The sequence below is a fragment of the Marmota marmota genome, unplaced genomic scaffold, assembly GCF_001458135.2.
Source record: "Marmota marmota marmota unplaced genomic scaffold, marMar, whole genome shotgun sequence".
Taxonomy (NCBI): Eukaryota; Metazoa; Chordata; class Mammalia; order Rodentia; family Sciuridae; genus Marmota; species Marmota marmota.
In genome coordinates this window covers 4,502,092-4,527,936 of record NW_025999862.1, presented here as the reverse complement: position 1 = coordinate 4,527,936, position 25,845 = coordinate 4,502,092, and the positions used below count along the sequence as shown (strand labels likewise).

Here is a 25,845-nt window from a genome sequence, read left to right as displayed (position 1 = left end):
ATGCCAATTTTTATTATCTGGTAAAAACTAAATATATAAATCACTCAAAACTATATTCAGAATTCTTCAATAATATTCCATGGGAAGATGGGACAAATATATTAAGACTCTTGACAAGCATTTATAGTCAATTCCACAATTCCTTGACAGGAAGTTATGTTTTCCAGATTGTTCCTAATGAAAGTTCACGATTTGGAATCTGGTTAATAATCCTCTCACTGATCTCCCCGCACTCTTGTGTTACTGGATAAAGTCTATTGACTTTATTACCTTCTCAGCTGCAAGGCTGCATAAGGAATGCACAGGTAGGGCAAGGTAAGGACACTTGATCACATTTTCCTTCTCCACTGAGGGAGAAAGAAGTGTTCCAAGGACTCAATCAACAATATTGACCAATTTCAGTCAAACCTCAGCAGTTTTTCAACTTGATTACACACAGGAATCACTTGGGGAGCTTTGAAAAACAGAGCTGCTTGGGTCTCACCTCCGAGGAATTTGTTGCAGTTGGTCCAGGGATAGGAATCTATAGTTTCTTTCTTTTTTTTTTTTTTCGGTTGTAGTTGGACACAATACCTTTATTTTTATTTGTTTTATTTTTATGTGGTGCTAAGGATCGAACCCAGAGCCTCACATATGTGAGGCGAGAGCTCTACTGAGCCTCAGCCCCAGGAATCAATAGTTTCTTATGTAACAAACAGATTCACTGCAAAAGCCCCAGTGCACAATTTGCCCAATTTATATGACTTATTTAAGATCATCTGTTTCTTACTACCCCCCAAAATTACAAAGTCAAGAATATTTAACTATTCCATTAACATTTATCCTAACCCAAAAGTTGTGTTCGTTTGTTTGTTTGTTTGTTTGTTTTTGTTTTGGGCAGTCCTGGGGACTGAACCCAGGGGTACTCTACCACAAAGCTACATCCCCAGCCCTTTTTATTTTATCGTGAGACAGGGTCTCACTAATTTGCTGAAACTGGCCTCCAACTTGTTATCCTCCTGCCTCAGCCTCCAAAGTAGCTGGAATTACAGGAATGTGCCATCATATCTGGCTTCAAAAAGTTATTTTAAAAATAAGACTTTTGGTAAGCTAAGTTCTGTACATTCAGAGCTTGGTTCTTTCTACCTCTCTACCTACTTAATTCCTTACAAAATGTCTCATTTTCTTGGTCCTGAAAAGAATTTCTAAATGTCTAAGCTATAAGTAAGGTTAAAAATATTCAGTCTTAGTTATGACAAATCTATTATCAGACACATTTAATCACATAAAACTGATTCAATTTCTAATTTCATTCCCCTCAACATTTGGTGCTAACTAAATGGAACCCTGATGGCTAATGGAAGACCACATTCTTGTTGTTGTTGTTGTTTTGTAGTACTAGGGATTAAACCCAGAGCCTCATGCATGCTAGGCAAGTGCTCTACCACTAAACTACATTCCTAGTCACCCCCTACTCCCCCAACCTCCCTTTTTTTGAGACAAATTCTTGCTGAATTGCCCAGGTTGGCCTGAAACATGTGATTCTCCTGCCTTAGCCTTCTGAGTAGCTGGGATTACAGGCTGTGCCAGTGTACCTAGCTAGTTCTTTTTAAATTGACTCTAGATTCTCTTTATATGAATCTTCACTTCTCTGAAATCAGCCTAGGTATAAGCATTCTCGTCACATAATCTGGTCATAATAAACTTGACAACATGAATACCACTGATATCATGTCAAAAGAACACAAAAACCAAAGAAGTAAACAGCAGGGCAGAGTAAGCACTTCATAAACATTGGTTGAGCAAATAGCTCTAGACCAGTGTTACAAATTAGCTTGAGTCTGAAAGAATCATACTGGAAGGCAGCAAGCCCTTGGTTCAGAAGCTNTTTTTTTTTTTTTTTTTTTTTTTTTTTGGTACCTGGAATTTAACCACAGAGCCACATCCCCAATCTTTTTTATTTTGAGACAGGGTCTCACTGAGTTGCTTAGGGCCTTGCTAAGTTGTTGAGGCTGGCTTTGAACTTGTGATCCTCCTACCTCAGCCTCAGGTACTACCGCACCTGGCTTTTTTTTTAAAGAAGTAATTGGTTCTATAGGAATCTATAAAGTTCAAGTACTGCACTTGAAAATCAAGTACTTACATTTTCTAGGAGGCAAACAGCAGCAGGATTCCCACGAAATGCTCTTACTGTGAATGCATCTACTACGAAAATCGGGAGCTTCATTTTTCTTGCAAGCTGTTTTGCAAGGTCTCAGAGTTGCCCGTAGCTTTCCTTACTTCTTGTTATTGCAAAAAAAAACCAAAAAGTTAATGTTTTACTCGGTGTATAGAAGCAACTAACAGTTTCCTGATAAAAAGTCAAGCAATTCAGCTGGGGCTGTAGCTCAGTGGCAAAGCATTTGCCCAGAATGTGTGAGGCACTGGGTTCAATCCTTAGCACCACATAAAAATAAACAAATAAAATAAAGACATTCTGTCCATCTATAACTACCAAAAAAAAAAAAAAACCCTTAAAAAAAAGTCAAGCAATTATTCTAACATATTTTCATTTAAAGATCTGCTAAGTTTTTGAGCTACTATATTGAATTTGTTTAAAAATATTTAGCTAAATGGAAATTATATTGTGTGCATGTGCAAATATGTAACAACAAATTCCATCAATATGTACAACAATAATGCACCAACAAAAAAATATAGAAAAAAATCAGTTTATGGGGTTGGGGTTGTGGCTCAATGGTAGAGTGCTCACCTAGCATGCACTAGGCACTGGGTTCAATCCTCAGCACCACATAAATGTAAAATAAAGATATTTTTAAAAAAAAATCAGTTTAAAATCAGGCATGTAAAGAAGCAGGAAAATTTGGTTTTATTTCAAAAATCAAAATTTCATTTTAATTTGATGAAAGTATAAACTTACCAGTTCCAAGAATCTTTTTTAAAAACTTCTAAGTTAATTCTTAAATTATTTTTTAAGCTTAAATGAAGTTTTGGAACTTTTCAATGTGAATGATATGCTTAAGGAATGATAAAATTAAGGAAAAAAATCAGCATTTTCGACACACCACATTTATGAAATTATTTAAAACTCAAAATGAATTATGATTAAAAGATAATTGCGATTATTTTATTTTCCATTAGATAATATTTTCAAATAAGATATCTTCGTTATCCTTAATAAAAGTCTGCTTGCTACTAGAAAAAAAATATTGACTAAGTGGAATATTGTTCAAATTTGTATTAGCTTTTCATATCACAAATAGAACTTAGAAGAATAATCATATTCTTTCTTCGAGTGGCCCAAACTAGCTCAGGTTATGTTTTTGTTTGTTTGTTTAGTTGTAGATGGACACAATACCTTTATTTTATTTTTTTTATGTGGTGCCAGGGATCGAACCCAGTACCTCATGCATGCTAGGCAAGTGCTCTACCACTGATCCACAACCCCAGCCCTCAGGCTATGTTTTAATAAAATGCTTGAAATATCCGAGACACATGTGTCACTTACAGTCTCCCAATGAAGATTACTTTCTTTTAAAAGAATACATTTTTTTCTAGTTATAAAAAATATGCTCATTCTAAAAATCTTGGACAATAAAAAACTGATCTATAATCATACAAATCAGAAACAACATTATTAATGTTTTAGATATATAGTTTTTAATCAGAAAATTTTAACCTACTTAACAGTGTAGCATGAGTATTTTCCAACGACAACAACAGCTTTAAAAATATCATTTTAATATATTTACAGCAGGCTTATGGGTATAAGCTATTTAGCCATTTCCCTTTCAGTGAATTTTTAAGTTGTTTCTAATTTTTCACTTAAAGATGATGTGGTAAACAAACTTGATGAATGCAAACCTTGGTCTGTATGTCTGATTCTTCAATTATAATAGATTACTAAAGGTAAAAATTATCTGGGTCAAATAGACACTTAAATTTATCTTCAGGTGTGTGCTAGATTTATCTTTGGCTCAATGCCAGAGCACTTGCCTAGAATGAATAAGACCCTGTTTGGCCCCAAACATATCAATTTAGACAAAACATGAGTGTCCTATCATTACTAATCTGGTAGATCAAAAATAATACCTTTGGAATGGGCTGTGATTGTGGATCAGCAGTAGAGTGCTCGCCTCACACGGGCAGGACCCGGGTTTGATCCTCAGCACCACATAAAAATAAAGGCATCGTGTTGTGTCTATCTACACCTAAAAATAAATAAATATCTTAAAAAATAAAAAATAATATCTTGGACTTTCATTTGCATTTTGGGATTATTCTAGCCAGATAGTAAACAACATGAAGTCAGATCTTTTCTTGCTTTTCTTCATGGCTTATAATCTCAGCTCCTAGAACAATGCCTGACACCCAATAAATATTTATTGAAGTAATTATTTAAGTAAGTAGTATACTGAGCATACATCAAAACTGAATTTTGATATATTGGCTGAGAAATGCGAGGATTTCTCATCATGGTGCCATCTGCCCGACAACATTTCCATTTCAGGAGCATCGCCATTATCAACAGTACAATATGATCTGCTTATGAAATTATTTGTTAATTTTACTATAGATTGCCTTTATTATTTTAGATCATTTCAGTAGAGAACAGAAATAAAGTTCTGATAATGAAAAGTAGTTTTCATAAATTGAACAGGATTGATACCATTATGAAAATCAGAGGTATGTCAAAAACATGTTTTTAACTTGATTGGAATTCAGCCTCATTGGTCTCAGCTGAAAAATACTAAAACTTAAAATACTAGATACTAGGTAAGGAAGAAAGAGTATGGGATTTTGATGATATAGTTAACCTGCTAGGTAAACATTAGAAGCTCCCACCTCCAAGCTTCTTGTTTAGTAAATAATAAATGTCCTGAAGTTTCAAACCATTGTTAGTCCATGTGGTAGCCAGAATAGGGGTCCCCAAAGATGTCCACACCTTAATTCCCAGAATCTGAGTTGTAACTGGGTTTAAAGTTGCTTATCAAGTGATCTTAAAATGAGAAGATTATGGCAGATTATCAAGGTGGGCTGATAGAAGACAGAGGCATAAAAGTCCAAGTCAGAAAGAGATTTGAAGATGCTACTGCTAGCTTTAAAGATAGAGAAGGAATCCCAGCGGCTCAGGAGGATCGTGAGTTCAAAGCCAGCCTCAGCAATAGTGAGGCGCTAAGCAATTCAGTGACACTGTCTTTAAATAAAATACAAAATAGGGCTGGGGTTGTGGCTCAGTGGTTGAGTGCCCCACAGTTCAATGCCTGGTACCACCTTCCCCCCTCCCCCCTCCAAAAAAAAAGATAGAAGAAGGAGTAAGGTATAGTGGGGCACACCTATAATCCTGGCTACTTGAGCAGTTGAGACAGGATGATCTCAAATTCAAGGCCAGGCTTAGCAATTAGCAAAACGCTGTCTCAAATTTTAAAATAAAAAGAGTTGAGAATGTAGCTCAATGGTAGAGTATCTCTGGTTTCAATCCCTAGTACCACCACCACCAAAAAAAAAAAAAAAAGAGGAATGTTATGGTTTGGATATGAGGTATTCCCCAATAAGGCCTGTAATAGACAATGCAGAATTTTCAGAGGTTAAATGATTTATTATGAGACCTATAGCCTAGTCAGTGGACTATTCCATTTGATGAATTAATAATCTGTATGGGTTACTGGGTGGTAACTATAGACAGGTGGTGTGTGGCTGGAGGAAGCAGGTCACTGGGAGCATGCCCTTAAGGATTATATATCTTGTCCCTGGCTCCTCTCGCTCTCTCTCAGCTTCTTATGAGCTGAGCTGAGAAGCCATGAGCTGAGAAGCTTTCCTTCACAACACCTTTTCACAGGATGTTCTGCCTTACTTCAAGCCCAGAGCAATAGAATTGGCCAATTGTGGCCTAAGACCTCTAAAACCATGAGCCCCCAAACACTTTTCTTCCTCTAAGTTATTCTTGTCAGGTATTTTGGTCACAGTGACAAAAAAGCTGACTAACACAAGGAAGGAGCCACAAACTAAAGAATATGAGTGGCCTTTAGGAGTTAGAAATGTTTTGGAAGGAAACAAATTCTTATTGGGTATGGTGGTGCCTACCTGTAATACCAGCTATTTGGGAAGCTAAGGCAGGAGGATAGTATGTCTGAGGCCAGCCACAGCAACTTACTGAGAACTTGTTTCAAAATTTAAACAGAGCTGGAGGTGGTGCTTAGTGGTAGAGCACCTTGGTTTCAATCCCCAGTACTGTGAACAATAACAACAAAAAATTCTCTCTCAGTGCTCCAGAAGAAAAAAAAATTTTTACTAATCAGCTCAGAATGCTATAACCATAGACTCAGTGGTTTAAACAACAGGAATTTATTTTCTCATAGTTCGGAGGCTGGGAATTCTAAGATCAAGGCGCTGACCAATTCAGTTCCTGTGGAGGGCTCTGTTACTGGCTTGTAGAGAACCATCTTCTTGCTATATTGCTGTGTACTCACATGGTCATAGGGCAGGGACAAGGAGCAAGTTCTTAGTAGGGCACTAATTCTATTATAAGGACCCTACACTCATAACCTCATCTAATCCCAATACCCTTCCAAAGAATCCCATCTACAAATATCATAACACTCTGGGTAAAGCATCAACACATGAATTTTTTTTTTTTGGGGGGGGGTACAGGGGACACAATTTCATCCATATCAGCAGCCTTGCCAACTCTTTGAGTTTGAGATCCTTCTTACTTCCCCTTTCAATATAGAGGGAAAACACACACACACGCACACACACAAACAAAACTCCAATTTAGTCTTTCCTATGACATACCCACAACACAGACCACCTCCTTGATCCCAAAATGTATGGGAATGCCTCTCGACTAGCAAGCAAGCAACAAATCTGTACTGGACACAAACTAGATGTCCTCTAACTTAATTGAATTTTGACAATATCTACCCAAAAGTAGCATCAGCCCACAGGTTGAGACCCCAGACCCACCAGATTCCCCCCACTTTAGACTCCAGTCACAAGTCCATTCCTCTGGAAATTTTGACCAACCAGCTACCAACTAGGGTTCCTACAAACCCCTCCTTTAGTTTAATTAATGTACTAAAGCAGCTCACAGTACTCAGGGAAACACTACACTTACATTTTACTGGTTTATCAAAGGGATATTTTAAAGAATAGCAATGAAGAGATGTACAGGATGCAATACAGGAGAAAGGGCCTAGAGCTTCTTCCATATCTGTTCTGTATGAAAGAAAGAAGCTCCCTGAACACTATCATTTTAGGTTTTCAATTATTGCATGAGCATGGTTGGAACATGAGTAAACATGTAGAACTGTGATTGGACAAAAGGACATAATTTAATGCTGATTCAATGGAGTGGGGAAAACCTACAAGTTCTGTCTGTTGAGAGCCTTCATGGACTCTATATGTCACATTCCTTCATTCCAGTATTGGTTAGGACCACTTCTGAGATGGAAAGCATAGACCTACTACCCAACAAGGTAAATCAGAGAATTTCTTTATGTCTAGTTCCAAGACAGAAAGGCAGGGGAAAATTATATTTTTCCTTTTGATGACTCACCACAGGAAAGAGAAATTCTAGTTTCTATGACCTGTTTAAGAAGAAAAAGGAGCAGGTAAAGGAGGACACGAGAAGATCAGAAACAGAATTTTGCACAAAGGGCCCCAATGCTATAACAAAAGGTATCTTTTATCTTATCTTTATCATTCTAAAGCTGTTTCAAAGCTGCTTAAGGAACCAAAGATAAAAGGCCAAATACTTAAACCTTAGTTTTCTAGTCATTTAGGAAATAACAAGAGCTATGGGAGTTATGAGCAGCAGCCATGGATGAAAACAAATATATAACATACCTCCAGAACTGTAACATAAAAACTTTATGTTAAGCCACTGTTTATGTGATCATTTGTCACAGCAGCAATAGGCAACTAATATAGTCCAGAATTTTCTTACTTGCAGCCCAGCACAATTCTAATTGCTGCATAAATCTCCAAGAACAATAGTAATCATAATACTTATTATGTGCTATGTATGATTCTAAGAGCATTTAATCTTCATAGAACTGCCATGAGATAAATGGATGAATAACTAGGGCTCAGAAAAGTTGCCCAAGGTCACACCTAGAGACAATGCCTAAATTTGAACTCAAATAGTCTAAGTCCAGAGACTATGTTCTTAACCACATCTTATGCCTTATATATTCAAGGTCAAAACAGGAAAAACCCTCACTTAAGGAACTAAAATCTTAGTCCATGGAAATTTTGAATTATCACTGCACAATATGGTTTGGATAAATGTCCCCCAATGACTCATGTGTTAAAGGCTTAGTGGTGCCTTAGCATGTGGTGCTATTGGGAAGTGATGGGTTAGGTGATTAGGATTATGCCCTTGAAGGGGATATTGGGAACTTGGTCCCTTCCTGTCTCTCTTTGCTTCCCAGCTGCCATGTACTCTTTCAGTTTAAATCTTTCCTTTCTCCTAAGCTTAGTAAAGAAAGGGTGGCAAGAGGGGTTGGGGTTGTGGCTCACTGATAGACCGCTTGCCTCGCATGTATGAGGCACTGGGTTCAATCCTCAGCACCACATAAACATAAATAAACGAAATAAAGGTATTGTGTCCATCTACAACTAAAATATTTTTTTAAAAAAAAATAAAGGGTGGAAAGAATAGAGAGAGAACAGAAATTAAGAATACAGAGAATTGAGCGGGGTGTGGTAGTGCGTGCCTGTAATCCCAGTAGCTCGGGAGGCTGAGGCAGAAGGATCTCGAGTTCAAAACCAGCCTCACAAAAAGCGAGGTGCTAAGCAATTCAGTGAGACCCTATCTCTAAATAAAATACAACAGGGCTGGGGATGTGGCTCAGGGGTTGAGTGCCCCTGAGTTCAATCCTTAGTACCTCTCCCCACCAAAAAAAGATACTCAAGAATACTAAGGGCATGTGGATGATCAATGTATATTATTTGCATATACAAATATGCCATGATGAAATCTATTGTTCTACAACTGAAATGCACTAAAACAACAACAAAAAGAACCAAGGGACCTGGTACAAAAAAAATTAGAAAACTGTATTGTCTTGTGTATAAAAAATGAAAAAGATTTTTATATGATTAAATGAAAGGAGTTGGTGACCAAGTGTAAGGTTCTAAGTATTTTTATTTGGCTCCAGAACCACACTTTGGCATGCATCAGAACCAGATTGCTGAACTCTATGCCCAGAACTTCTGATTTTGTAGTCTTCAGGTACGGAGCTCCAGTGGCGCAATCGGTTAGCGCGCGGTACTTATAAGTTGTAGTCTTCAGGTGGGGTTCAAGAATTTACATTTCTAACAAGCTCCCAGGTAACACTGATGCTGTACTTGGAGAAACACTAGAGAAAGAGCATGAAATTTCCAACACCATAAAAGTATAAAAATATTTTTCTAAAATATATTAATTTTAATTTGTACGCTCAGCCAAATCATTAGTCAATTAATGTCCTTGTTTGTACTCTATGGTGACAGATTATGCTTAAGGTAGAAGTCACATTAATGATTTCATTTTCAAAAATTACTGCATATTTGCTAAATGCCAGTACATGTTAGATTTGGGGAATAAAATGATAAATAAATCCTATTGCTCTCTCAAATTAATCACAGCCAGTGGGGTGGGCCAACATAAAAATTATAATATATGAGAAAAAAATATAGAGATAAAATACTCAGGAACACAATGAGAGAACAATAAATCTGCCCAGGAGATGGTCAGAGGGAGCTCCAGAGATGCAGGGTATCAAAGAACAAAATTAAAACAATTTATTTAAAGATCTTAATTGACTTTATTTTACGATTCTAGAATTGGATAACATTTCATTCCATAAAATAGAGTAAGCATTCCAATGGACTGAGTAGAAAATGTTGTTTTGATTCTGGTTATTGTTGTATTTTTAGAGATTGGATTTACAGACAGAAAAGGCCTGAAAAAAGCAAAAACAAAGACAAAAAGTGCATGGGTCATTTCAAAGTTACTTTCCTTCTAAGGTAGGGACAGGGAGAAAGAAAAGTACAAAACAACTGATTGGTTAACATCAGAAAACTTCAGGTTACTTTTTGTAAGAATTAAAGGGTATAAGGATTAAAGCAGAGGAAATTTCACTGTTGCATAGATTGGTCTGTTTGGAAAATCTGGCTTTCATTCTCCTAATTTCTGGGACCATCAGATAACAACTTTGTGACACTGGCACTACAGTATGGGCCATCCAATTTGATTTTTAATTGGACCTATTGGGGTCTCGTGCAAGTCCAAAATAATGGCCTTCTTTAACAGGTGATATTAAATTGGATCCACAAACATACAAAAAAATAAGTGCTCATCTGGGCTGGGGATATATCTCAGTTGGGAAAGTGCTTGCTCCCACAACAGGGACCTGAGTTCAATTTCCAGTACCATAAAGAAAAAAAAAAAAAAAAAAACTGTTCATCAGAAGTGGAAATGGGCATGTTAGGTAGAGTGCATGTCCTATTCATAGGACAATCAGTGGGATACAAAAATAGAGGGGAGAAAGGATACGAAGGAATGATGATAAGGGTACAAAGACCTGCTGGAGCCAATGTTAATAATTTGCTCTTCATCTTTGCAGGTTCAGAAATCCAAAGTTCAGTTCAAGAGCTACTGTGTGTCAGGCTCCAATGCTGTGCTCCTGGGGACAGGAAAGAGGCTCATGAAAGAACCACACTGGTCTTCCCTGGGCATCTATGCTGGAATTTATTTCTGAGAACCTCAATTTCTTTCTTTCTCTCTCCCCTCCCCCAATAATAAATTTTTAATTTCATATCTGTAAAGAAAAGTCAGCCTTACCCTCCCCCTAAGTTACTGAGAGAGAAAAAGAATTTTAAAGAATTTAACTTTTTTTAAAATTTGTTTTTTATGTGGTGCTGAGGATTGAAACTAGTGCCTCAACCATGCTAAGCAAGCACTCTACCACTATACCACTATACCATTGAGGCAGTAAAGTTTAATTCACTTGCTTTCTTTGCCCAACAAGTGAGTGAGTTTGCACAAATTTGGGCATACTGGTCAAACTAATGGCTATTTCTGAGGCACAGCTGTCAGGCAGAGCTCTCTCAATGGATTTTAAAATGATCCAAATAATTTAAATGATTTTTCTTTAGTTTCACTCACATTCCATTTGGACACCTATAGTGGTTTTCTATGTCCCTTAATAATGTTGAACAAATATGCTTTATTATTCCTGACAGTACAAGCTCATAAATCTATTCATGACTTCTCAAACATTCTCAATGTTTTTTTTTGTTTGTTTGTTGTTGTTTTTTTTTTGCGGAGTTGGGGGTGCTGGGGATTGAACCCAGGACCTTGTACATATGAGGCAGGCATTCTACCAACTGAGCTACATCCCCAGCCCCTCAAACATTCTCATCTTTTTTATTAATTTTTTTAAGTTGTAGATGTACACAATACCTTTATTTTATTTATTTATCTTTATGTGGTGCTGAGGATTGACACACATCTTCACACATGTGAGACTAGTGCTCTACCACTGAACCACAATACTAGCCCCTCTCATCTCTTCATTTAAACTCTGTTTTTATAAGTTGGTTATTAATCGCCACTTTATTTTTTTAATATTTATTTATTTTTAGTTGGACACAATACCTTTATTTTGTTTATTTACCTTTATGTGGTGCTGAGAATCCAACCCAGGGCCCCACATGTGCTAGGCAAGCGCTTCACCACTGAGCCACAACCCCAGCCCTTAATCACCACTTTAGTATATGAATATAACCTCCTTCATAAACAGTAAAATAGTATAAAAAGTTTAAGTTCCCTTTGACAATTCCCTGCCTTACCTTCCCCAGGAGAGTCTGTGTGGAACAGTCTACCTCTGAGCTACATGCCCAGCCCTTTTATTTTATTTTTTATTTTGAGACAGGGTAACATTAAGCTGCCCATGCTAACCTCAATTTAACCATTCTCCTGAGAGCTGAGATCATGGGTATGTCCAATTGCACTGGGCCATGTGGTTTGTTTTTGAAAACACTGTAGATGCTTCCTTCTATTCTAATTTTGGTTTCATTTACCATGTAAATGTAGGGAAATCATAAACTCATCTTGTCCAAATAGCTTAGTCATTAAACCTTCCCATGGGTGTACCTGGGAACTCTGACGCTTATTTGTCCTTTTCTAATAGCCTTAGTTTGTTCAAGGCGTCCTTTGAGTACAGATAACAGAAAGTTGACTCCTGTTTATTCTGTAGCTGTTAGCATATAAGAATCTACTTGGTTTTCACATTTTTGTTTTTTGTTTTATGATACATGAGATTGAACTCAGGGGAACTTGATCACTGAGCTACATCCCCAGAACTTTTTATTTTTCATTAATTTGAGACAGGGGCTTACTAAGTTGCTGAACCTGTGATCCTCCTGCCTCAGCCTCCTAGGTTGCTGAGATTACAGGCTGTACCACCACACCCAGCTTAGTGTTTCCTTAATTAATGAACACCAATTTCCTTCTTTGAAATTGTAAATATTTAATAAAAGAGTATTAGCATTCATAGCATACATAAATACTATCTGCTTTTCTTTCAGTTGGTAAAAACAAAGTAAATAAAAAAGAATTATAAATTTTAAGTAAAATATGTTTTAACTCAAAATTTGGAATAAAATTAATTTTAAAATTAGATTCATTTAGCTACTAATGTGTGTGTGGAAGAAGATATATATGTATAACAACTTAGTATATAAGGAATGTAACGATGTGTAATAACATGGAATGTGCCTACCATATATTGTTATATATGTATAACAACAATATACGGTAGGCACATTCCATGTTATTACACAAAGTTATATTCCTTATTCCTTAAGAGTACACAACTCATTCTTTTCAACATTCACATAATTTTTCATAGTCATTTTGGTATGATTTCAGATATGGCCAATTTGGTGGGGGGGGGGGAAGCTCAAAAAAGGAGAATTATAAAAGTAGCTGATTTTGCACCTCCTGAACCCAAAGCTAGCCCTGAACAAAAATGAAGTAACTGAAATTTGCCATTAGTTTAGTTTTTGTTTGTTTGTTCTTGTGGTGCTAGGGATTGAACAAGGACCTTGCACATCCTAGGCAAGTGCTCTACCACTGAGCTACTTTCCCAGTCCTAGATTCTTTTTATTTTTTTCCCTTTTTATCGTAAACTTTTCCCCCATTCCCTTCTTAAAACAAAGTTCCTTAAGGTTTATTCCAGGAATGCAATAGTGTTCAATATTAGAATATCCATTAATGTAGTTCATAATGTTAATATATTTAAGGAAAATGATTATTCATAAAATGTGTGGGCTGGGGTATAGCTCAGTGGTTGAGAACTTGCCTAGCTAACATGGGGAAGGCTGTGGATTTGATCTCCAGCACTTGAGGGGCAGGGGAAGCATGACTCTCAATAAGATCAGTGAGCTCTGCGGCATTTTAAGTTGCCCTATCTCATCCTCTCTCTCCAGCTTCATGGGTCACCTTGGAAACTACCATCCTGGAATTGCCCAACAACCAATTGCAAAAGAAAAGATATGGTTGAAGTTTCTTGAAAGCCCCATTCATAAATAATTATCATTATTTTACCTGAGATCTCCTTGGTAGAGCCCAATAACAACCCTTGTCTTTATTGACCTGATTCAGAGTTCACCTGGTACAAAAAGCCTTTTTTCCAGGGTTATTTGTAAAAAACAATCAGCAACAATTCTTTAATAACATCATGTCAGCCTCAGTCAGTGGATAACAACTGGGACAAACTACAGGCCTAATGAATAGCAGGGGAATGTGATATCCAGAAGGGGTTTTAAAAAGGGGTTTTAAAAAGCTTTGACACGGGCTGGGGGTGTGGCTCAGCGGTAGCATACTTGCCTGACATATGAGGCACTGGGTTCAATTCTCAGCACTGCATATAAATAAAGTGTCCATTGACAACTAAAAAAAAATTTTTTTAAAAGCTCTGGTGGGGGGATGGGGTCAGGAAAGATAGCGGAATGAGATGGACATCATTATTCTAGGTAGGACTGCACATATGGCGTGACGCTACATCTTGTACAACCAGAGAAATGAAAAGTTGTGCTGCAATTGTGTACAAAGAACCAAAATGAATTTTGCTATAATATATACCTAATTAAAAATAACTAATTAATTAATTTTTTTAAAAAAAAGCTCTGACATGGCTGCAGATGAGCTCAGTGGTAGAACACTTGCCTAGCACATATGAGGTCTTGGTCTCTGAAAGTGAGAGGGAGAGAAAAGAGAAAAGAAAAAGAAAAGTTCTGACATATTCCTGGGAATTTAGAAGGCAAAACACATGAAAAGGACTCTGAATATATCCTAAAATTATGTACATAAAGACCTGAGATACCCTACACTTTAACATCTGGCTGACCTAAAGATTTGGTACAAGCAGAAAGTGAAAGCTAAAGCAAAGTTGTCACCTCTGACTGAGTATTGAAGGTGTGACCCAAAACACACACACTGAACCCTTCAGCAAACACTGGGAGACATATTGGTTCTTGGAATTTAACAAAATATCTGTCTAATTATTAGCTAATGCCAAGCTAACAAACTAGAGACTTCAGACACTCAAACTAGAGACATTCACCAAAGAACACAGACTTCAGAGAAAGTCACTAGATAAATGACAATAACAACAAATAATGGGAAAGGGAGAATCTGATATCTAGAGATGCAACATTATGTATATTTTCATTATGTATATTTCAACAATGAATAATGAAACATGCAAAGCAATGAGAAAATATGACATGTAAAGGGAAAAGAGCAATCAATAGAAATTGTCCCTCTAGGAGCCCAAATGTTGGAATTATTAGACAAAAACATGAAATCTACTATTTTAAATATGTTCCAAGAAACAGAAGGAAATTATATGTCTGAAGAACTAAAAAAAAAAGTATGAGAAAAGAAAATTATGAGAATCAGGCCTAACCAAGTAGAGAATATCAATAAAAAGAGATATTATTATTATTAAAAGAACCAAGTAGAAATTTTAGAAAGTGAAAAGTATAGTAACTGAAATGGAAAATTAACCAGAAGGGCACAACAGAAGATTTAAGCAGACAAAAGAAAAAGCTAGTGAATATGAATATACAGCAATTGAGATTATCCAGTCTGAGAAACGAGGAGGAGGTGGAGGAGGAGGAGGAGGAGGAGGAGAAGGAATAGAGCCTGAGATCTGAGGCAACATCAAGTACCCCATAATATGTACAATGAGAGTCCCAGAAGACTGGAGAGAAAGTACTTGAAGAAATAATGGCCAAAAGCTTCCCAAATTTGATGTAAAATAATAATCTCCACAGCCAAGAGGCATATCCCAAGTAGCATAAACTCAAAGCAATCTATACCCTAGACACATCATGATCAAACTGTAAATAACAATGAAAATGACAAAAAAAGAGTGACATGAAAACAGCAAGAGAGGGCTGGGTTTGTGGCTCAATGGTAGAGCATTTGCCTCACACATGTGAGGTACTGGGTTTGATCCTCAGCACCACATAAAAATAAATAAATAAAGATTAAAAAAAAAAGCAAGAGAGAAATGATTTGTCATGGAAGACTGATCCATAAAAAGATTAAAAGCTGATTTCTCTTAATGCCAGAATAGAGTAAAATGATATATGATGAGAAAGAATATAGACTGAAAAACAAGCAAAGGAACAAAAGATTGTCAACCAAGGAATCATATCCAGCAAAAACTTTTTGAGGGGAAGAAGCGGGATACCAGGGATTGAACTCAGGGGCACTCAACCACTGAGCTACATTCCCCAGCCCTATTTTGTATTTTCTTTAGAGACAGGGTCTCACTGATTGCTTAGTGCCTCGCTTTTGCTGAGGCTGGCTTTGAACTTGTGATGCTCCTGCCTCAGGCTCCAAACTGCAGGGATTACAGGTAAGCACCACTGTGCCAGGAATCTCCAGAAAAACTTTTAAAGCAAAGGATAAATTAAGAGTTTCCTAGGGCCAGACGTGGTGGCGCATGCCTATAATCCCAGCAACTCTAGAGGCTGACAGGAGATCAGCTGTTCAAAACCAGCCTTAGCAAAAACAAGGTGCTAAGCAACTCAGAGAGACCCTGTCTTTAAATAAAACACAAAATAGGGCTAGGCATGTGGCTCAGTAGTAGTCAAATACCCCTGAGTTCAATCCCTGGTACCAAAAAGGAAAAGAAAGAACGAAAAGGAAGTAGGAGCTAAGGAGGTAGTTCAGTAATAATGTTACCAAACCAAGCCTATTTGCCAGCTGCACAGTATGCCAATCACTGAGTTTTGCAAAAGAGAAAGAATTCATAAAGCAGCTGAATATGGAAAGGGAGACTCAAGACTCAAACCCACCTCTCTGAAGATGGGATTTAGACATATTTATGAAATAAAGAAACAGGCTGATTTAAGGTATAGGTAAAGATGATTGGAGGTGAAGTAATCAGTGATCTGCACATTTGTAAGGAAACTTCATGGCTTTTCACAGGATCACATGTCCAGAAAATGACAGCTTTAACATGATCTGTGGATGAAGCTTTTGGCCATCTGACATCAAAAGCTCACCTACTAAACACCTGCACAGGCCCAAGTGAAGAGTCAGTGGTTTCAACAAAAGTGGCCTTCAAGTCCTAGAAAAGTAACCTTGGCAACCATTAGCATTATGATCCACATATCAGAGGTGTTTTATCTATAGCAAAGATAATGGAAGATTAACAAAATATTGCTCAGCTGTGTGACCTTCAAAATTAGGGGGTTTTGTTGTTGTTGTTTGTTTGTTTGTTTTTTTGGTACTGGAGATTGAACCCAAGGGAACTTTACCACTGAGCCACAACCTTAGCCATTTTTATTTTTGAGATAGGGTCTCACTAAGTTGCTTAGGGCCTCAAACTCGTGATCCTCCTGCCTCAGCCTCCCAAGTCCCTGGGATTACAGGCCTGTGTCACTATGCCTGGCCCAAATTAGTAATTTTTAAGATCAACTAAACACAAATAGCTAAAAGCAAGTGAAGATACAGGGTTCATTTAGAAGTTGTCCCTTGCTTTCAGTATGGTACCTGCTAACATGAACAAGTTCCTGAGTTTGATCTGCAGCACAACCAAAAATGAACGAATTAAAGAAATTGAAAAATAGAACAATTAACCATAAAGACATAAGATATATAGAAGTGAGTTGTATGGCACAAGCCTATAATCCTAGTTATTTGGGAGGCTTAGACAGGAGGATGGTACACTTGAGGTCAGCCTGGGCAACATAAGAATACCCCATCTCAAAAAACAAATCAAAAAGATATATAGAAAAGAAATATTACAAAGGTAGATATAAACCCTGTCATACAAGTGATTAATGGATCAACTCTCCAATTAAAGGGCAGAGATCAGCAGAATGGTTTTTTGGGGGGGGGCAGGGGGGATTGAACTCAAGTCTTCCTGCAGGCTAAGCAAGCAGTCTACCACTAAGCTATATCCCCAGTGAAGCAGAATAGATTTTTTTAAATGATCTAACCAGCCAGGTGTGGTGGCACTTATCAGTAAAACCAGTGACTCAGGAGGCTGATGCAGGAGAATGGCAAGTTCAAGGTCAGTCTGGGTAACTTAAATGGGCTGGAGATTTACTGTAAAACAAAACAAAACAAAACAAAAAATAGAAAAAAAATAACCAAATTCTTTCTCTAAGAAACTTTAGATTCAAAAGCACAAATAGGTTGAAAACAAAACTTGCAAGGAATAATCAAAGAAAGCCAGGCCCACTCTGCCATCTTCTGCCCAGAAATTCCTGACCCTGTGACTCTCCCTAAGGTTCTCCATAGGCTCTGGAGTTGAATTCTGTATCACTGAGCTATGATTCCAGAGTCCTCTGTGCCAAAGAGTTAAGAAAATGAATACATTCTTGGGCATTTCATTTCCAAACCCTTCAAGTTGGAACAAGAAGCAGAGCCTTGGGTGACAGAAGAATTTCCAAACTGAAACCTCCCAGATATTTGGAAAGTAGATGATCTGATTGAGATCAGCAAGGAAAACCAAGACAAACATTTGTGGCGAGTTGTAGTCACCAACAAAAACACCACATCAACCATCAACCGAGGAGGGTTGAATCAGGAAAAACATTTCTTTGGACATTAAACCATATTTTAATCTGGCTATAAATAATAGAAACCATACAGAGGGGCTGGGGATATAGCTCAGGTAGTAGAGTGCTGCCTTGCATGCACAAAGCCCTGGGTTCAATCCCCAGCATCACATTAAAAAAAAAATAATAATAATAATAATAAAACAGAAACGATGCAGAAGTGAGCCTAAGGAGTTTAATGTATGGCAGAATGTGCTTCTTGCTAATAAGCCTGATGAGGTACAAACTGAAGAGAACGCTAGCAACTGTAATGGGACTAGGAAATCTCTCAGACATCTTCAACATCAGTCTGCATTAAAAGACTCATACTGGAGCCAGGGGTGGTAGCTCACACCCGTGATTCTAACTACTCCAGAGTCTGAGGCAGGAGGATCTCAATTGTAGGCCAACCTGGGCAACTCAGCAAGACTATATCTTAAGATAAAATTAAAAAGTGTTTGGGCTGGAGATGTGGCTCAAGTGGTAGCGCACTTGCCTGGCAAGCGTGCGGCCTGGGTTCGATCCTCAGCACCACATACAAACAAAGATGTTGTGTCTGCTGAAAACTAAAAAATAAATATGAAAAAAAAACACCTCTCTCTCTCTTTTTCCAAAAAAAAAGTGCTGGGGAAGTAACTCTAGTAGAATGCCTGCCTAGCATGCACAAGCCATAGGTTCAAACCCCAGTGTGTGTGTGTGCGTGTGTGTATGTGTGTATATGTGTGTTTCCTCATACTGAGGGAGTGGAGGAGCCAGAGTGGCTTTACTAATATCAGACAAAATAGATGTCAATATAAAAGTTGTGAATAGAAACAAAGAAGAACATTTTATAATAATACAGGGATTAACTGAAGATAGGATAATTATAAACATATATGCACTTGACAAAGCCCCAAAATACATGAAGCAAAACTCATCAAATTGAAGGAAGAAATAGACAATTCAACAATGACAGTTGGAGATTTCTAGGCCCACTTTCAATAGCGGATAAAACTACACAGATCAATAAGAAAAAAGAAGACTTCAGTAATACTTTATAGTATTAGGCCCTCTAGGCCTAAAAGATATTTGTAGAGACACGTGGGACGTAATATACTTTGTGGTAGAACATGTACGTAGCATGTACCTGGGTTCAATTCCCACCACCAAAAAAAAAAAAAAAAAGAAAGAAAATAACATTTGTAGAATGCTCCACAACAGTAGATAGTATGGTTTGGATGTGAGGTATCCCTCAAAAGCTCATATGTAATGCAAAAGGTTCAGAGGAGAAGTTATTGGGTTGTGAAAGTCTTAATCCAATCAGTGAATTAATCCCCTGATAGGGATTAACTGAGTGGTAACTGAAGTGGTAGGGTGTGGCTGGAAGAGGTGGGAATTGGGGTATGGCTTTGGGATATATATATATATATGGCAAATAGAGACCTCTCCTCCTCCCCTTCTTCTTCTTTTAGTTGTAGACGGACACGATATCTTTATTTATTTATTTTTATGTGGTGCTGAGGATCCAACCTAGTGCCTCACACATGCAAGGTAGGTGCTCTACCACTGAGCTACAGCCCCAGCCCTCCTCTCTCTGTAGTGGCAACCCCTTTCTCCACAGAAAAGTCTTAACTGGGCTTCTCCAGAAATCTTCACCATGGCTGATTTTAGGACTGTCAGCAAAAGAGTCTCTACAAAAGAGTTCAATGTAGATAAACTTCCTATTTTCATGTTGCCCTGTTTTACTTGGCCACTGGCCAGGAAGAAATCAGCACCCCAGGTGTTGGAAACCCCCTTACTAGTTTTTCACAAACATGTATCCAGTTTAGTAGTTTGAAGAAATGTGTAAACAAGGCCTCTGGCCTTGAGCCAAGGCTTCACCAATTGGGCTTCTTGGTAACAGCTGGCAGGGGGAGGAAAGAAAGAGAAGAAGCTCTCCCCTTCTCAGGCACTGTCCTTGGAGGGTTAACTTCCCCAGAACAGTGAAAAAAAAAAAAAAACTGCTTTTATGTGAACTTCTGCAGACTGTGAACTTCTAAGCCCCTCCCCTTACATTCTGGGTATAAAATTCTGAAATTGCCTTAACTCGGGGTTCAGGGGTTTGATTGATTACAGCAAAAGCTGTGCCCTCTGAACCTGGCTGCAGCCAAATAAAACTGTTTCCTGCTGTCTTCAGTGTCTTGCCTCATCTGTCCCCACAACATCTCTGCTTTTTGATGATGTGAACTGCTTCCTTCTGCCACACTCTCCTGCCATGATGTTTAGCCTCACCTTGAACCCTGAGGAACCGAATAGAACCAGCCTTATGTGGAATCAGATATCTGAAACTGTAAGCCCTCTAATAAACTTTTCCTCCTCTCTACAGTTGTGCTGCTCAGGCCATTTAGTCACAGCAGCAAAAAAAAAGCTGACCAAAACAGTAGACAACACATTCTCCTCAAGTGCACATGGAACATTCTCCAATAGACCAATATTAGTTCATTAGATGTCACATATGTAACATAAATGATGAAAGATGTTAACAACAGAGGAAACTGAGTAAAAATGTATATAGGAATTTTCTGCACATTTTTTGAGGACAGTTTTTGGTAAATCGATTACTATTGTGATTTTCTTTTCTTCTTATTTTGGTCCTGGGATTGAACCCAAGGGTGCTTTACATCCCTACCTCTTTTTTAAATTTTGAGACAGGGTCTTGCTAAATTGCCCAGGCTGCTCTGGAACTTGTGATTTTCTTGTTTCAGACTTCCAGAATTGCTGGGATTAAAAGCATGTGTCACCACTATTGTAAAATTTCTAAAATTATTACTATTATTTTTTAAATATTTTTCTTAGTTGTAGATGGACATAATATCTTTATTTTATTTATTTGTATGTGGTGCTGAGGATCAAACTCAGTGCCTCACACATGCTAGGCAAGAGCTCTACCACTGAGTCACAGCCACAGCCCCTCAAAATTATTTTTTTTAATGAACTAAAGAGATAGACTCAGGGGCTGGGGATGTGGCTCAAGCAGTAGCGCGCTCGCCTGGCATGCGTACGGCCCGGGTTCGATCCTCAGCACCACATACAAACAAAGATGTTGTGTCCGCCAAAAAAAACTAAAAAATAAATATTAAAAATATTTAAAAAAAAAAAAAAAAAAAAAAAAAAAAGAGATAGACTCAGTGGCACACGCCTGTAATCCCAGCAATTTGGGAGGCTGAGGCAAGAGGATGGCAAGTTCAAGGCCAGCCTCAGCAACTTAGAAAAACCCTAGCTCAAAATAAAAAATAAAAAGGGATAGGCCAGTGTAGTGCCACACATCTGTAATCCCAGCAGTTTAGGAGGCTGAGACAGGAGAATCACAGGTTCAAAGCCAGCCTCAGCAACAGCGAGGGTCTAAGCAACTCGGTGAGACCCTGACTCTAAATAAAATACAAAATGGGGCTGAGGAATGTGGCTCAGTGATTGAGTGCCCTGAGTTCAATCCCTAGTACCAAAAAAAAAAAAAAAAAAGAGAGAGAGAGAGAGAACCAAATTTATTAACAGTGCCATAACAACTACAAGTAACAGCATAGGACTAGGGTTATTAATATTTTAACTTCTATTCACTACCCTGTATAATAACCTAACAACCCATTTTAGAAATTAAGAAACTGAGGTTCAAAAAAGTTAACTGCTACAGAATCAACTAACTGGGAGCTGGTATGTAAATGCCAGAACTAGGATTGGGACCTAGGCCAGTCTCCTTGATGATGAGGGCAATTCTAAATTTTATTTATTTATTTTTTCGTAAACTTAGAACATTTTCTCCAATTATTCACAATTATTCTTTAGTTTCTTGGTCCACAAAATAATAACTTTTCTAGACTAGACTTGGAAATGAATCACTTTAAAATGCCTCTGCTACCAGTGTGACCATCACTGTTTGAGACTGACAGGCATAGGTACATATATAATGAAAACTGCATTTTTATATTAAGCTTTAAACTATGGTAGGAGAATCTATTATCTATGCTATATTTTCTAAGTCATTAATGTGCTTATGACATATTAAAAGCAGTACCAAAATTTGATTTATAGTCTTTAACTGTCTTCTGTGTTTGTTTTCCTTGGCATTCACAGTAATCCAGGGGATTAGAAAGAATGTTGGATACTTTTAATTATTTTCAAACATTAGAGAAAGAATGTGTTAGGTTCTTTCTTCCTTTTGAGTTTCTACTTGTTTACTTAATATCATAATTATTAAAATTGAATGAGGCCTTTTGGTTTCCATAGTCCCACAATGAACACATAGGTGACTCAGAGAAATAAAAAGTCTCAGGAAGAAAAATTGTAATTAATCCTTATCTTGAGACACAATGTTAAATCATGCCAAAGGAGATCAGTGCTTTCCAAAGACAGTAGGTACAGCCAGGCCTAGGGACACATGCCTATGATTCCATAGCAAGTTCGAGGCCAGCCTCTGCAACTTATGGGGGCCCTAAGTAACTTAGCGAGGCCCCATCTCAAAACAAAAAATTTTAAAAAGGGAGATCCAAGATGGCAGAATAGAGAGGGTCGAGTTTCTGGCTGCTCCGGGGCATAAAACTTAGAAAACAGGCAGCTTCTCCACAAAGTAAGTGAACATAAAAAAGAGAGAAGGGAGTTTACTGGAAACTAAAACTGGACATTCAAAGCAGATTGGGGACATAGGAGGTTGTACATAATAAAATAAAGAAGAAATCCCCAGTGGCACAGAGAAGGCCACAGAAGGGCAGAAGCTCTAGCCAGAGAGGTCCCTCTGTGAGCATAGTAGAAGATAAGGGAATTAAAGGAACCTGCACTTTTGGAAGGTGCTAGGAGCCATTAGCCAAGTAGGTATGACAATTTCCTTGCCAGCGTACCCCATGTTGCTTAGTGGAAGGACTCGTGGAAATAGGACATTTTGCAGTGACATTGCATGTAGGTGACCTTGCTCAAGGACCAGGGCGGATCCGGGTTTAGGGTGTTCCCGGTTTAGGACATTCCAGGTTTAAGGTTATTCCTGCTGGGAATAGGGCGTATCCTGCTGCCTGAGTTCCCCTTGAGTTCTCACGGGATTCAGACAGTATTTTTTGGGAGACAGAAGCCAAGTGGGGGTGGATTTGGGCAGAGAACGTGGATTTCCCCAGAACGTGATTGTAGACGGCTGGTGTGAGTTCGGGAATAAAGAGTTGCTGTTTGAATGTACAAGCTGTGTGGTGGCTCGTGATTTTGTGCCCAGCCAGACTGCGGCAGGAAGGCCTGAGTCTGGGTACTGAGCATTTAGAGACCAAGGACATTGCCCAACAAACCTGAAGAACTTCCTGCAGGACATCCGAGTGTGGGAAAAGAAGCCACTATCTCTCCAGGCAGCATATGGAGGACAAATGAAGGAACTATTTGCAGGAGCAGCACTGGGGCCCTCAACTGAGGAAGCCAATTGATTCCTGGAAAACCTGACTTTGGCCCAAAATAAAAGCCCAGTAAACACATGCTGTATGACATAGAGTGTACTTAAGTGACAAGAAGAAAATCAAACATGTAGAGATGTTTACACAAGGTACAACTGGTCGAGGAAACCCATTCAGCTCTACCTCGCCCCCTTGAACCCGACTGCTTGCAAGACTGGCTGGGAGAGACCCATCTGGCCAGGAACTCACATCTGGCCAGCAACTCAGAAGGGCCAGGGCCAGAGAAATTGGAGACTGAACCCAAGACCAAGAAACGTGGGGTCTGCAGGTGACATAGGGGACTAAGAATGGGCTCCACCCACCACACAAGTGGAACCCAGGGAAGCCCTAGGGTAAAGTTCTCCAGCATGGACAAGCAAGTACTGGGAGCTGGAGGTGTGCTGATTTTAAAACTCCAGACCGAATGGCATTCAGCAAAGAGCCTGGAGCCAACCTAAAGCTAAACCTTGTTTCTAGGAATTCCGCCTGCAGGATCACCTCTCTGACTCCAGCAATCCAGAGGGTGGAGCATCACACCCCAGAAGACCCCACCTGAAACTTCTGAGAAGAGAAGCTGAGAATATTTTGAACTTCAATAAAAATTTTTTTTTTTTTAATTTTCATCAAGGGCTGGGGAGGTGGCTCAAGCAGTAGCACGCTTGCCTAGCATGTGTGCGCCCCAGGTTCGATCCTCAGCACCACATACAAACAAAGATGTGTGTCCGCCGAAAAAAACTAAAAAATAAATATTAAAAAATTCTCTAAAAAATAAATAAATAAATTTTCATCAAGATTTTTTTAATTTTTTTTCACTGTTTAATTGTGACCTTAATTGGTACGTGAACATTGTATATAGTTTCCTTTTTTTTTCTCATCTCTAGCATTTTTGAAGCCAATTATTTTACATGGACTATTTTTTTGTGAACTAGGATATTTGATTAGTATATTTTAGTTTTGTTTTATAGTCTTTTATTTTAAATTCCTTTTATTTAAATTTTTGCTTTATGTATATTTTTTTCTCCTGTTTTTCTCGATTCTCTTTTCTTCTAATAGCCAATCCCTATCATTCTTTCACTTTTCTGTAATCTTTTACTTCTGTCTTCTACACCTCCTCCCTCATAATCATCACATCCTATATCACTTCTGTTCTCTCCCCATCCACCATTTGAAAATGTTAACCCTTTTGCAAACGTGCTATTTTTTTATAGGCATAACTGATCATATCATTTCTGTTTATTGTGATAATTAACACTGTGGACATCATAGTAGGAACTATTTGGCTTAGTACTATAAATTGTATGCATTAGTTGTTGTTATTATTTGTCTCCCCTTAAACAGTGTGGAACTGGAAAGCTTTAGGGACACTGTAAGTTCATAGGGTAGAAAAATCTGCTGCTTCAGATCCATACTGTTTGATGGGTAGACACACAAACAACATGAAAAAGCAAGGGAACAAATTACCCCAAGCAAACCAAGATACTCCAATAACAGAATAGATACCACAGTGGAAGAAATGCCAGAGAAGGAGTTTAAAATGTACATAGTTAAATTGATCTGCAAAGTAAAGGATGATGTAAGAAATCAAATACAGGTAGTAAAAAATCACTTCAATAAAGAGAGACTCTGGGGAAAAAACAAACAGAATCCTTGAAGGAAACAATAATAGAAAGCATCATCAAGAGACTAGACTACTTGCAAGACAGCACCTCAGGCAATGAACACAAAATATATAATTTTGAAAATACAGTTGACCATGGAGAGAAAATGTTAAGAAATCATGAACAGAACTTCCAAGAATTATGGGATAACATGAAAAGACCAAATTTAAGATTTATTGGGATAGATAAGGGCACAGAGATACAAATCAAAGAAATGCACAATCTTTTCAAGGAAATAATATCAGAAAATTTGCCAAAGCTAAAGAATGAAATGGAACCCCTTCTTGGACTATTCCCAAAAGACCTAAAAAAAGCATACTACAGGGATACAGCTACATCAATATTCATAGCAGCACAATTCACAATAGCTAGACGGTGGAACCAACCTAGATGCCCTTCAATAGATGAATGGATAAAAAATAATGTGGCATTTATACACAATAGAATATTACTCAGCACTAAAAAATAATAAAATCATGGCATTTGCAGGGAAATGGATGGCATTAGAGCTGATTATGCTAAGTGAAGTTAGCCAATCCCTAAAAAACAAATGCCGAATGTCTTTTTTGATATAAGGGGGGTGACTCAAAACAGAGCAGGGAGGAAGAGCATGAGAAGAAGAAGATTACCATTAAACAGGGACGAGAGGTGGGAGGGAATGGGAGGGAGAAGGGGAA

General features: G+C 38.0%; 1 protein-coding gene and 1 non-coding gene across 4 annotated transcripts in view; both read right to left on the bottom strand.

Moving 5' to 3' along the window:
- The window catches only part of Pbld (phenazine biosynthesis like protein domain containing), a 56,022-nt gene that overhangs the window by 22,108 nt on the left and 8,069 nt on the right, over positions 1–25,845 (bottom strand). Inside the window, exons 2-3 of one of the 3 annotated variants that reach the window (XM_048810041.1) lie at positions 17,517–17,602; positions 2,123–2,261 (exon numbers count right to left, since the gene is read on the bottom strand). In XM_048810041.1, the coding sequence (XP_048665998.1) occupies positions 2,123–2,206 (84 nt within the window). In that variant the 5' untranslated portion in view covers positions 2,207–2,261; positions 17,517–17,602. Of the gene's footprint in view, positions 1–2,122; positions 2,262–4,071; positions 4,088–17,516; positions 17,603–25,845 lie in introns of those variants that run through there. The other 2 variants (XM_015500580.2, XM_048810050.1) reach the window with 2 other exon arrangements.
- Positions 11,298–11,370, bottom strand: Trnam-cau. The gene has a single exon. It is a non-coding gene; the product is annotated as a tRNA-Met (tRNA).